Here is a 12,467-nt window from a genome sequence, read left to right as displayed (position 1 = left end):
GTAGAAAATGACTAGCTATGGCCCCAAGCTGAAAAAATGTCCCACATACCATTTTTATGCAAATTACTGCTGCAAATTTTATGCAAAATTATGCAAATTTTATGCAAATTTTTGATGAGGAGTAGAGTTGAGGGGTCTTTGAGGGCTTCATCGAGGTGCTCTCGGTTGCAAGACTGGGTCATTCTGAGAAGCACAGCAGGGTCAGAGATCATGATGTTCTCCTCCTCAGTGAATCTCTCCATCAACAGCCTCTCCATTGCCTCACACACTGTTTTGAGGCAAAAGAGGGACTTTGCGTAGGCCTTTCCACTGAGAACACCTTTGAGAGATCCACTTGTTACTAGTTGTGCCTCAAAGAGAATCTCTGCATATCCAGAACCACGCATCTTGTGTCCAGTGAGCATCCCGATGTAGTTCATGGATGTGTGGAAGGGTCCAATCGTTACTACATGACTAGCAAATTCATTTGGCCAGCGCCAGATGATGGGAAGGGCTTTCATGCAGACACCCAGATCAAATGTATTCAGGACCCATCTCTGACCCACCTCAGCAGTTGCTGCCTCGGAACGCTTCAGTAGCTCACGAACAACTGCGTTGTCTGTGATCGGTTGGTGGATAGGCGTGCAGTAGTCGACTGTTGATTTGCTGGGTGGGGGAGAACCAGTTGCAGAGGTGAAACCCCCTAGCCCAGGCACAGGCTGCAGGCCATTGCCATGCCATGCAGGCACCAGGCACAGACCGATCACAGACAACGCAGTTGTTCGTGAGCTACTGAAGCGTTCCGAGGCAGCAACTGCTGAGGTGGGTCAGAGATGGGTCCTGAATACATTTGATCTGGGTGTCTGCATGAAAGCCCTTCCCATCATCTGGCGCTGGCCAAATGAATTTGCTAGTCATGTAGTAACGATTGGACCCTTCCACACATCCATGAACTACATCGGGATGCTCACTGGACACAAGATGCGTGGTTCTGGATATGCAGAGATTCTCTTTGAGGCACAACTAGTAACAAGTGGATCTCTCAAAGGTGTTCTCAGTGGAAAGGCCTACGCAAAGTCCCTCTTTTGCCTCAAAACAGTGTGTGAGGCAATGGAGAGGCTGTTGATGGAGAGATTCACTGAGGAGGAGAACATCATGATCTCTGACCCTGCTGTGCTTCTCAGAATGACCCAGTCTTGCAACCGAGAGCACCTCGATGAAGCCCTCAAAGACCCCTCAACTCTACTCCTCATCAAAAATTTGCATACAATTTGCATAATTTTGCATAAAATTTGCAGCAGTAATTTGCATAAAAATGGTATGTGGGACATTTTTTCAGCTTGGGGCCATAGCTAGTCATTTTCTACACATTTTTTCCAATCTAGAAACACTGATTAGAAGTATATCTCCGGGGGGTGCAGAGGGACCTAGTCTTCCTACTAGACTAAATACACCGGACTCGAACATGCAACTAAATTGGAAGTTTATTGTTCAATAGTTGTTATTTTTTCCTTAGCTATCTGATGCCAATAACTGCAAATGAGGGTTGTATAAATTACAGCACTAGGTGGTTTGCCATTGCCTTCCCACTTCGCAGTAGCAGTAGGTAGGGCAGGAAGTTGTTCAGGGTCCTGGTACGAATCCCGATCCTGGTATTTCACGGGCAGGGCGACTGATCATCCTGGCGAACGTTAAGCCGGCTGTCTTGTCTGCTAGTGAAGGAGCTGGGGCTCCCACGTCGATCGGGGAATCGGAATCGGGGAATGGAAGCTGAATGACAGTTGGAAAGTGCCTGTAGCATACTTTATGATAAATGGATTGTCGGGGAAGGAACAGGCGAATTTGGTGACACAATGTCTACTAAAATTGCATGATATCGGTGCAGAGGTGGTTTCCTTAACTTGCGATGGACCGTCCGCTCATTTGACAATGTTACGTGAGCTAGGTGCCGACATCACGCCGCAGAATGTGAAACCAACATTTCCCCACCCAGCAAATCCCGAAAAGAAAATTTGTGTTGTACTCGATGCATGTCACATGCTTAAACTTGCAAGAAACTGTCTTGGATCCATGAAAATGATGGAGGATGGCAACAAAAAAGTCATCGCGTGGAAATACATCCAGGCACTCTTTGATCTGCAGAAGAGGGAAGGCTTGCGTCTGGGAAATAAGCTCTCCCGGAAACACATCGAGTGGAAGAGCAATGTCATGAAGGTGGACACAGCTGCTCAGACATTGAGCACTAGTGTGGCAGATGCAATTCGGTTTTGCAGGGACACTTTGCAACTATCAGAATTTCAGGGCAGTGAGGCTACCTGCCAATACATTGAAACATTGGACAAACTGTTTGACATTCTAAATTCTCGCAATCCATTGGCACGAAACTACAAGGCACCACTCATGACATCACGAGAAGGACTTTTCCTGCCATTCCTGGATACTGCCTACAGTTACTTGTCCAACATCAAAAACATGAATGGTCAAGTTATGACCAATACGCGTTTGAAAACCCCCTTCATTGGTTTCATGATCTGCATAGAGAGTGTCAAAATTTTGTATTTCACATATGTCAAACCTGCCTCATCTCCCCTGCGATACCTGCTCACGTACAAAATGAGCCAAGACCACATTGAACTTTTCTTTGGAGCGGTCCGCATTGCATGTGGAAGTGGGAATAACCCAACGGCCCGGCAGTTTGTTGCCGCATATAAGCGCCTCTTGATGCGACATGACATCAAGTCTGCAAGTGGGAACTGTTCTGCACAGGACTCAACCAGAATCCTGAATGCGGCTTCCTTCAAGTGCGTTGCAAAGCAGGCTGTGCCTGACGAGAGTCACGACATGTTGGTGGCCAGACGATACGACCTGGAGTTGAGATCGCCGGCAAAAGAGGACCACGACTATGCGGATATTCCAAATTTTGAGCAACTTTCCATCTTTACAGAGTCATGTGTTGGCTATATTGCCGGCTATGTGGTGAGGATGGTGAGGAAGACTCTGAAGTGTAGCCAATGTCTTTCTGCATTGACCAGTAACAACGAAGAATGGCAAACCACACCAATGTACAGCCTGATTGTTACCAAGAACAGGGGTGGCCTCATAGTTCCCTCGCACAGTGTTGTTCGTGTCTGTGAGGCGACTGAACGCTGTGTCAAGAGGCTCCTGGCTGTAAGCAATGGCAAAATGCCTCGTGAAAGTGGGATAAGAGTGGCAATTTCCACTTCTGTCCTTTCTGAGGTCGGTCGGTCTACATTTGCTTCCTTGGATCGGCACATGTTTGACTGTGAGGCAGACAGCAACCATGTGTTTGCTTTAATACATTCTGTATCACAATCATACAGCAAGATACGTTTCCATCATGTTGTGAGAACACTCGATGATGACATGAAGGAAGAGCGCATCAGGAAAAAATATTGCAAACTGGTCCTGTTTGCTCACCAGTGAGGCAACACCAGAGCAAGCTGAAATATAAGAGCGACCTCATCTCTACATGGTGTGGGTGTGTTTTGTGGGTTAACTGTGAATTGTGTGGGTTAACTACATGACAGCGTTTCATGTCATTTATGTGACTGACTCACTGTTGATGTGTTGCTGACCCATGTCAGTGTAGAATAAACTCTGGTTATCATTATATCTGCGTGGTTTCTAACATCTCGGTAATAGAAACATACACATCTTAGTTACAATATAATGACTGAATTAAGTAACATCATATAACATGACAACACATCAGATCTTTATATTGAGGAATATTATAGAACAAGCCAAAGAATGGCAAACGACGATGTACCTCAATTTTATAGATTTCTAGAAAGCTTTCGACTCCTTGCCCAGAGAAAGTCTGGGTCATAATGAAGAAATACAGCATACCGGGAAAATTAGTGAACCTTGTAAAAGCCCTTTACCAAGACTTTCAATGTGCGGTCGTCGACCAAGGTGAAACAACAGAATGGTTCAAGGTGAAGACAGGAGTTAAACAGGGGTGTAACATGTCAGGATTCTTATTCCTACTAGTGGGTGATTGGGTCATGAGAAGAACGATAAAGAACACCGAGCGGTAATTTTGGGCACTTTTTTTTCAAACAAGCTCTAAACCATTGGATTCCCCAGGAAAAATGCGTCTAGAACCAACTTCAAACTTAATGAACACCATTTCCTTAAAGAACGGGATTCTGAGCCCGAATATCAGTTCAAATATTAGTATTCTATATTAATTAAATAGTCGGCGGTCCTAAAATTCGCTCCAGCTGCATCATCAGTGCGCCACGCCTTTGCTTTGACAGGCTTACGATCGGCTTCCCAATATGGCCGCCAGACTATTTCCGGTGGCTTCACGGCGGCTAATGCTGCGAGGTGGCCAATTGGCTCTCCATATTATATACCTCCGTGGGTATTCCATTTGTTTGCTGTTTTTCCTGTTTCATTGGACCGGAAACGCTGACGTAAATTTTGTGAAAGAGTTCCGGTGCGCGATGCATTCTGGGGGTTTTCTTTGGTGCGCGTGCGCGATGTTTCTTCTGTTCTGGTACTGCAGTTGAACCGATCGCTCTCTTCGAACATTGCCTCTCACTCGTTAACAATATAACTTTACATGGTGGCAGCGGTAGGATCTCCGAGTCTGAGCTTGTACAGAATTACCTGATCTCTTCTGGAAAGACGATTCAACCAAAGGGTGTACCTTAAAGTACAATCTTCCCTTGGTGGTGTCGCACTGAAATTGCCATTTTTGTCGATCTGACTCCTAATTAGACGAGGAGGTTCCGATGGGCACCAAGGGATTTGGATTTCAAAATCCGATCTGAGAGCACGTTTGGCTGCCTGACGGCAAGCCTCATTGCCTCCAATGCCCACATGGTCAGAGGTCAAAGATCACGACCCTCCAAAACGACGTAATCCACCGCAGATTGCTCGGTGCGCACGCAAAAAACTCTTACCCCTTAGTACGATGGTCAATCCAAAAATAAAGTCCACAATCTTTATTCTGGAGCATTGTTACTTGAACAGTGCAGTGCATAGGTATTTCCCACCTCATAAGTCATGATATTAATGAATCACATGGTCTTCCACTTCACGTGGCCTTCCTTGAGGCTGTAGCAGTTGTCAAACATGGGTTGTCCGTCATAAGCAATATGGTTGTTGAATTATTAGTGTGAGGAGACAAACGGAAACATCCATAACCGACTGCAGAAGGAGTACGGATGTCAGTGTTGAAAAGGTGAATCCATTGAGCTTTGTGGCCTAATATTAATAATGTGGCCTTGTCGAGAAAAATCCTCAACCATAAGGATCGCCAGATACAAGCACATCAACTAGAGTAGTACTCGGTAGAGTATTGAACAGTTTACGTTTTGTATCGCACCGATAGGCCGAATCTGGATTTGAACCTGAACCAAAATTGAATCGGCTTGTTTGTGTTACTCAACGAATCCACCAACTTTTGTCATAACTCGTCCACAACTTGAGATATTGTGCTTTGTCACTTTTCGTCCAAATCACTCAAAGGTGAAAAATCACTTCTCAGTCAAAGTGTTAATGTCTAACAATGGCGTCCCTTTGTCATGTGTCCCAGCTTTTGTCATAATCTTCACACCCAGCTCAGCTCCACGCTGTTGAACCCAAAGCTTTCAGAATCATTGGAATCTCCCGCGATGACGCTATCTCCGAGGGCCTTTCACTCGCTCACTGCAGGCAGGTTGGTGGTCTTTCTGTCTTCTACCGACTCCTCTCCGGCCTTGTTCCACCAGCTCTCTCTCTGTGCTCTGTCCCTCAAATATTCCTACAGGTCGCACAAGATCTGCCTGCAACCCTCTTATGGTTAAACTGGCAAAATCAAGACTTTCTGCTCACCTTCACTCTTTCATTCCTCTTTTCTCCCGCCTCTGGAACAAACTCCCTCACTCTCTTCAATCCCACTCCTCCCTCCAGGTCTTTCAAACAGCTGTTCACCACCATCTCTTATCTACCCCCATCCAAAACCTTGATCTTTTCTACCCCCGTTAATTCATCCCAGATCCACTTTTTTTGAAATACCGACTTCTTTCCTGGAAGTCCCAGCAGTGTCTATGTGTTTTTATACCTCTCCCTCCCCCTGCCTCCTCCCCCCAAGCCCTCTCCCTCCCTCAGATCTTCCGATGTCCCTGTTCTCTACTATTTTACTTGTGTGCATCCCTCTCTCTCCCCATATCGTCTCCTGCTTCCCTTATTGTGTTTTGTGTGTCCGTTTTTTTTTTTGTGATTAATGTTAGCTCTTACACGAGCGACGATCTTGTATACAAAAAAAAAATTAAAAAGTTACCAGATCCTCAGCTCTGATTGCTGGACGTTTGTGAGGACATACATACATACACCGGACGGACAGACAAACACTGTTCCAGACGGCATTCCTCTACAGGCTACACCGTAAAAATTCTCAGATCCGGATTTTCACCCAAATTTAACCAACTTGTCCTTTGTCACCCACCAAATCTCATTCAAATCAATCCACAAGTTTTGAAACATCGTCCTCACAAACAGACAAGGATGAAAACGCAACTTTCATACACCTTTGGTGGTGGAGGAAATGAGCAATAAATATGGTAATGCGTTGTGGTCCTCCATTTTTTTTTTTTTACTCATGTAGACCACCACTCATTCCACCAACTCCCCTTTCCTGGAACACGAGAATCAAACTTGAATCTCGAGTTTCATTGGCTCAGAGATGGACTGTGTACCAACATTGATACGACATGGCGACAGCCATTCCCTTGTAGCACACCCCTTACCCAATCAACGGATGCTTGCAGCAAAGATATAACAGACAACGGGAGAGGTTTGGTCTTTTATTTCTTTACAGCAACTTCTACACGTCAAAAAAATAAATTTTTCGATTTGAACGCAGTTCCAACACTGAGATATCATGTGACGAAACTACGATTTCTATATACTCACACATTAAATTAAGATCAGATTTCACCATAAATAGATAGATAGGAGAGGGAGAGAGATATAGACCGAGACAGAGATAGAGAACACCCAGAGAGAGACAGAGAACATGGCAGAAAACTAATATGACCGAGGGAGCTGGAACGCGTTAAAAACGCGATGCAATTTGGGATGTGCGTTAACAAGTGCATACGTGTTTGGTAGGTACCAATCGAATAGCGACAAATGAAAACAACATTGCTGCAACAAAGGGGCAGAAAACAAAGGCAATTCGATCAACGTGAAAATCTGACACGAAGACAGTGCTTTGCACGGTAAATAATGGGATAAGAGCAAATGAGGAGCAAGACTTTACATGCTGATTATAAAACAAGATAAATCGAGGTATGCACCAACTTTGCTTGAAGGCAGTTAAGGTGTTTTTACAGCAGTTATTATTTTTTATCATAATTATTAGCATATCATTACTTGGCCAAGTATAATCAGACAACCCCAGTTGGTCACCTTCTGGTGGGAAAACAGCAATAACTTTTTTTTTCCTTCAAATTGCGAGTCATATGATCGACCTGCGAAATGAGAAAATGTGCACAGATAAAGGTATAAAATCATGGCCATAACAGATGTCGTTCCAGAAAAAATAAAAACAAGGAGAAAGAAGTCTTCATTTGTCCGTGTGCTCCTCCTTTTCCCAATGCATGGCACGGAAACAAAGCCCAGGAGATGCAACCAGTTCAAAAATGCCCGGACGGTACAACATCCGAGTTTTGTCATCGAGCCTTAGCTGCGATGAGGCTAAGACAACTCGCTACCAAAGCATTGCTTTCTGTTACGACAGGTTTCACCACCACAACCAAACCAAACTTCCCCCATTAGGCAAACGAAACGAAGCACCACACGCTTTAGGAGACAATGGAGAGTTAGATGCCAGTTGGTCTTGCATTTGTCTGGCAAATGCATATCAACTTGCACCTGGTCAACAGACGACGCAATGCACCAGCAATAAACGTCAAAGAAAACACTGCTTCTGCTATTCGAGTTGTACGTTAAAAATGAACCAAGCTGTCGTACCGCAATGGAAACACAGACATCCTAAGTGGGCGGAAATGACTTCAGGAAACAAAATAACTCTATACAAGTCAAATGCAAACTCAGCATTATTTCAAGTGCACATTTTGTTTTGTTATTGGTTTTTTTTAAATTTATTAACATTTATAACTTTAAATGTACATGCTCTCTTTTTTATACACTATGAAAACAAAAGGGTGGCCCATGGACGACCTGCAACGTCCCTGCTGGTAAATCCGGCGGAGAATGAAACAAAATAAATAAAATTTAAAAAAAATCCACACATGATGCCAGATCTCAGGCTTCGAGGAAAGAAAGAAATTAAGGCAGAATTCGTCAACCAACGGCTGTGGAGAGGGTTCAAGTTTGCTGTCCTTTCCTTCACCGTCCGCTCAGAAATGAGAATTCGTAACAGCCAGATAACACGGTGCACATAAACAACCTCATGGCGTGTTTTTTGTTTACAAATCATCACAAAGCAATAAACGGACACTGAAGCACAACAAACCCGTCACCACGTTAAACGCCACAACAGAAACCTGTACGGAACGCAGTCCTGGAATGAGACCCGAGAACCCACGATTCATACTGGATTTTTAACGATCTAGGTTAGGGCAATTAGTGCATCCAGCCATCGATAGCAGCTTACGGTGGGTCGGACGCCATCTCGACTTTATCAGCCCGCCCTTCAAAAAGTCAGAGCAAAACGCTTCGATGGAAGAAATGGCTATGGCGACGTTGCATTTTCAGCATTTTTCTCCGAAGCATCAAGTGCCGACCAGGCCACTCACCCTGTTATATGATCATTTGCATCTACAACCAAGACACTCAAATAAATCTTTACATCACAGTATCCAGCTCACAAAACAAACACTATATATAGTACATACTACCATAAAAAGCCTTGTTATGTACCAGAGTCTCAACAGATCTCTGGAATAATGACTTAAAATAAAATGACATCAAGGCAATGCTTCCAACAAGGATACATTCTCAACTGTCAATTAGCTACAAACAGAATCCTCTAAAACACTCAGTTAAACACAAGCCCACGGCAAAAGATCCAATATTTTTTTCCGTTTTTTTTTTTTTTTGCAAAGAAAATGGGGAAAAACAAACTGTTCATGATAATCAAACAGAATTGTGCAGAGAGGTACAGCTAGTGTGTGACGTACATTCCGAGCAGTACAGGCGAAGAGTGGAATAAACGTGTGCTGCGTGGATGAGCAAACTTGCACAATGTGGGGTTTCACATCAGAGAGCATCCACACCGTATCAAGTCGTACTTCATTTGCATCGGCACCCTGATGCCATCTCGCCGAGTGAGACTCGCACTGTGGGATTACTTTGCATTCGGCATCAGAAATCGGCGCTCTCTAAAGTGGTAACACCGTGTGGGAAAAACAAAACAAAGGAAAAGCCACCCACTGCACCGGACGTGATATCCATCAATTTTCCGGAGGGTGCACAAATAAGGCTTCGCTCAAGGTATGTAGCTTTGAGGTTAGACTGCACCCAGTCAAGACTTTGTCAATGATAGAAACACAATTGAAGAACAAATGAAAAGAAGGTGTTGCTTTGGACACTTGGGACAGGCCACCTTCCGGTCAAATTTCACAATTGCACTCGAAAAGGCAAAATACTTGCTTCAAATGTACACCAAAAGAAAACGAAAATAAATTGCATGGATAAGTTCATGCAAGGAGCGACGGCCTGGTGGGAATCAAACCAGCTAATTCACTTCGGTGCCTTGTGAACATACTTCGCGCACACCTTCGGTGCCAATGTGAGAAACACAAGAGGAAGCACATAGGCACAGCTTATTCAGAAGGTTAGAATTCTAAAGGCATAACCAGTGAACCCTTGGCAATGACCACCCCAACCCCCAAACCAAAAAATAAAAAAATAATAAACAAACAAGATGAATAAAATAATGTACTATGTCACTAAACCTCCTCAAAGCTTTCATTGGCCCATTTAGTCATTAATTTACACCAACAATGCTGTTATTCTCTTCTCAAACAATATGGTTAATTAAACAAAGGGATCAACTAGATATCCTGCAGTAATCCCACCTCATTTGTCTACGAAATTAAAAACCGACCCTGAGGCTGAGCTCCGCACAGTGTCGGATACTGTAAACAGGTCTTCTGCAGCAAAACGTCAATGAAGATGGCAATGGCAACAGGAAGGACAAAAACTACACTTTGCTTTTCCACTTAGACCAACTTGCCTGCTTCTCAATTGCTGTAGCTGTGTTTGTTGCAACCACGGTTGCACAAGGCTGAGGTGAGAGGACAAGAAAATGGCAAAGGTCAAAGGGGAAATATGATTGAGAAAGGAAATGCAGGAGAGGTACATTAAGGAGCCTGGGACTTGAGGCGAGATGCCAGTTTAAGTCCATCAGACTGCTGTGATCGCTCACTTTGGTGAGGGAATTGGGCAGTGTGTGTGATGGTGTACCGCAGAGATGTCTAGTTCTGGGGAGGTGCGAGTCGAGAGGCAGCCAGATCCCGGGCTGAATGGTCATGGATCTCAGAGTCTGATGGTTCGGCCTGTGGCCTGGCTGCGGCATCACTTAGGGCATTTGTAATTCCAACAAACTGGGTCTTGGATGCTGAGGAGGTAACAGATGAAGATGCTTCCCGAGCTAGTGGAATATTGGGTGATGTACCCTCGCGGATTGCACGGTGGCAGATCTCTGCATAACTCAACTTCTTCGACTCTTGCACCTACAACACAAAAATCAAGAAGACAGAATCGGAGAGGGAGGGAGGGCAGTGGGCAGAAGGCGACGACAGCCAGAAACAAATAAATATTCTTGGGTAAAATGCCAGGGGCATAGAAAAGGCCCCTTTATATAAGGGTATGCGCCATGTGGCAAAGTATAAAAAAGAATGGACATTCCATAGCTTGTAAGAAATGCCAAACAATACAAAACAAGCATTCCGAGTATTGCACTGCAATACATGTCCCCTACCAAAGTTCAAAGTGCCATAACTTTGTCAAAAATGATCGAATATGCAAATTTATGCACGGTTGATGCTGGTTTTCAAACTTGATCTGAGGTATGCTGAGACACATGTGTGTCAGGCCTCGCCTCGTTGATAAGCCCGCAAGGTCGCTCCGTGGAGCGGCCTGCACATATTGCACTGTGTGAATTATATAATTACCAACTCACGGTCTGAGGTACTAGCGATTCAAGAGATATCCATTTTTTAAATACTTTTGTTTCATTAACGATATCTGCCAAACCACGTGACCTATCGCAAATTCCAAAAGGACATTTTAGTAGACTGACATGCTGAACAGATCTGTGAAGTTTCCCCTCGATTGGATCAAAATTGAGGGAGGAGCTAGGTTTTAAAGGTTTATGCTTAAAAACGTCATAACTCTGAAACCATGTGATGCATGACGTCATGCTCGCTGACTTTTTTGTTCGTCATGGGTATGCGATTCTGCCTGCAAAGTTTGGCCTCGACATGTTCAGCCGTTGCAGAGAAAACGGGGTTTGCGTATTTTCACGAAAAACAATATGGCGGCCGAACCACGTGACCTGTGACGTCATAATTACCATTAAAATATTCTACAGACCGAGTCCCCCCTACGGTGAAAATTTGATCTCAATCGGTCCTATTATTGCAGAGAAAATCTTTTTTAAAAGAAATTAAAACTTAAAATGGCACTGAGTTAAGGATCATCAGAATTATCAGAATTCCCAACGTTCAAAGTGCCATAACTTTGTCAAAAATGATCGAAACGTCATGAAGTTCGAGCTTGATCTGTAACGTATCATGAGGAAACCATGTGCCAAGTTTGAAATCATTAGCATTCAGAGTTTAGAAAAAAAAGTCCGGAAAACTGTTCTTTGCGTGACGGACTGACAGACGGAGAGACGGCGTGCAAACCTATAGTCCCCTCCGGTGTACACCGGTAGGGGACTAATAAGAAGCATTCAAAAATCTCGGGTGCATGTGGACAACCTTGTGTTCTGAGGAGGAACCAAGTTTTGACTTCTTCATGCAGGTGTATGAATCAAATTGGCTCCCCATTATATGAACTTTTCGAGAGCATTACTTGGTTTCAAACACAGTTTGGGCGGACGGACACCAACGTGATTTCAGGGGTTTTCTAAATATAACTCAATAATGCATAAACGGATGTTGCTGAAATTTGGAACATATTACCTCAACGTACAAAGCATTTACTTCTGAAATTTGCAGCCGATTTCGTCCAGTAGAAGCCGAGAAACGTATTTTCAATCCCCATGTTAAAGCTGCATACAGATAAACGATCCCTTATCTATATATATAAAGTAGAGTTGGCCTCTGTGTCTGTATCCTGATAGATCTACGATCTCTAAGATCTCGAGAACCCGTGGACGGATTTGCGAGCGGAAAGTACTGTTCGACTCGGGATGGTCCCAGGAATGTCACGGAGACATAAACATTTAAAAAATTTCGGGTTTTAAAATTAGCGTATTATTAGCACTAGCAGAAGAG

General features: G+C 44.0%; 1 protein-coding gene across 14 annotated transcripts in view; it reads right to left on the bottom strand.

Moving 5' to 3' along the window:
- Positions 1–8,098: 8,098 nt before the first annotated feature.
- The window catches only part of LOC137431427 (la-related protein 4), a 149,186-nt gene continuing 144,817 nt past the window's right edge, over positions 8,099–12,467 (bottom strand). For 10 of the 14 annotated variants that reach the window (XM_068122733.2, XM_068122739.2, XM_078782015.1 and 7 more), the window contains exon 17: positions 9,060–10,697. In XM_068122733.2, coding sequence (XP_067978834.1) covers positions 10,440–10,697 — 258 coding nt within the window. In that variant the 3' untranslated portion in view covers positions 9,060–10,439. Of the gene's footprint in view, positions 10,698–12,467 lie in introns of all 14 variants that reach the window. The other 4 variants (XM_078782014.1, XM_078782011.1, XM_078782013.1 and 1 more) reach the window with 3 other exon arrangements.

Source organism: Myxine glutinosa, chromosome 7 (assembly GCF_964187855.1).
Source record: "Myxine glutinosa chromosome 7, kmMyxGlut1.1, whole genome shotgun sequence".
Taxonomy (NCBI): Eukaryota; Metazoa; Chordata; class Myxini; order Myxiniformes; family Myxinidae; genus Myxine; species Myxine glutinosa.
This window is presented reverse-complemented; position numbering and strand designations above follow the sequence as displayed.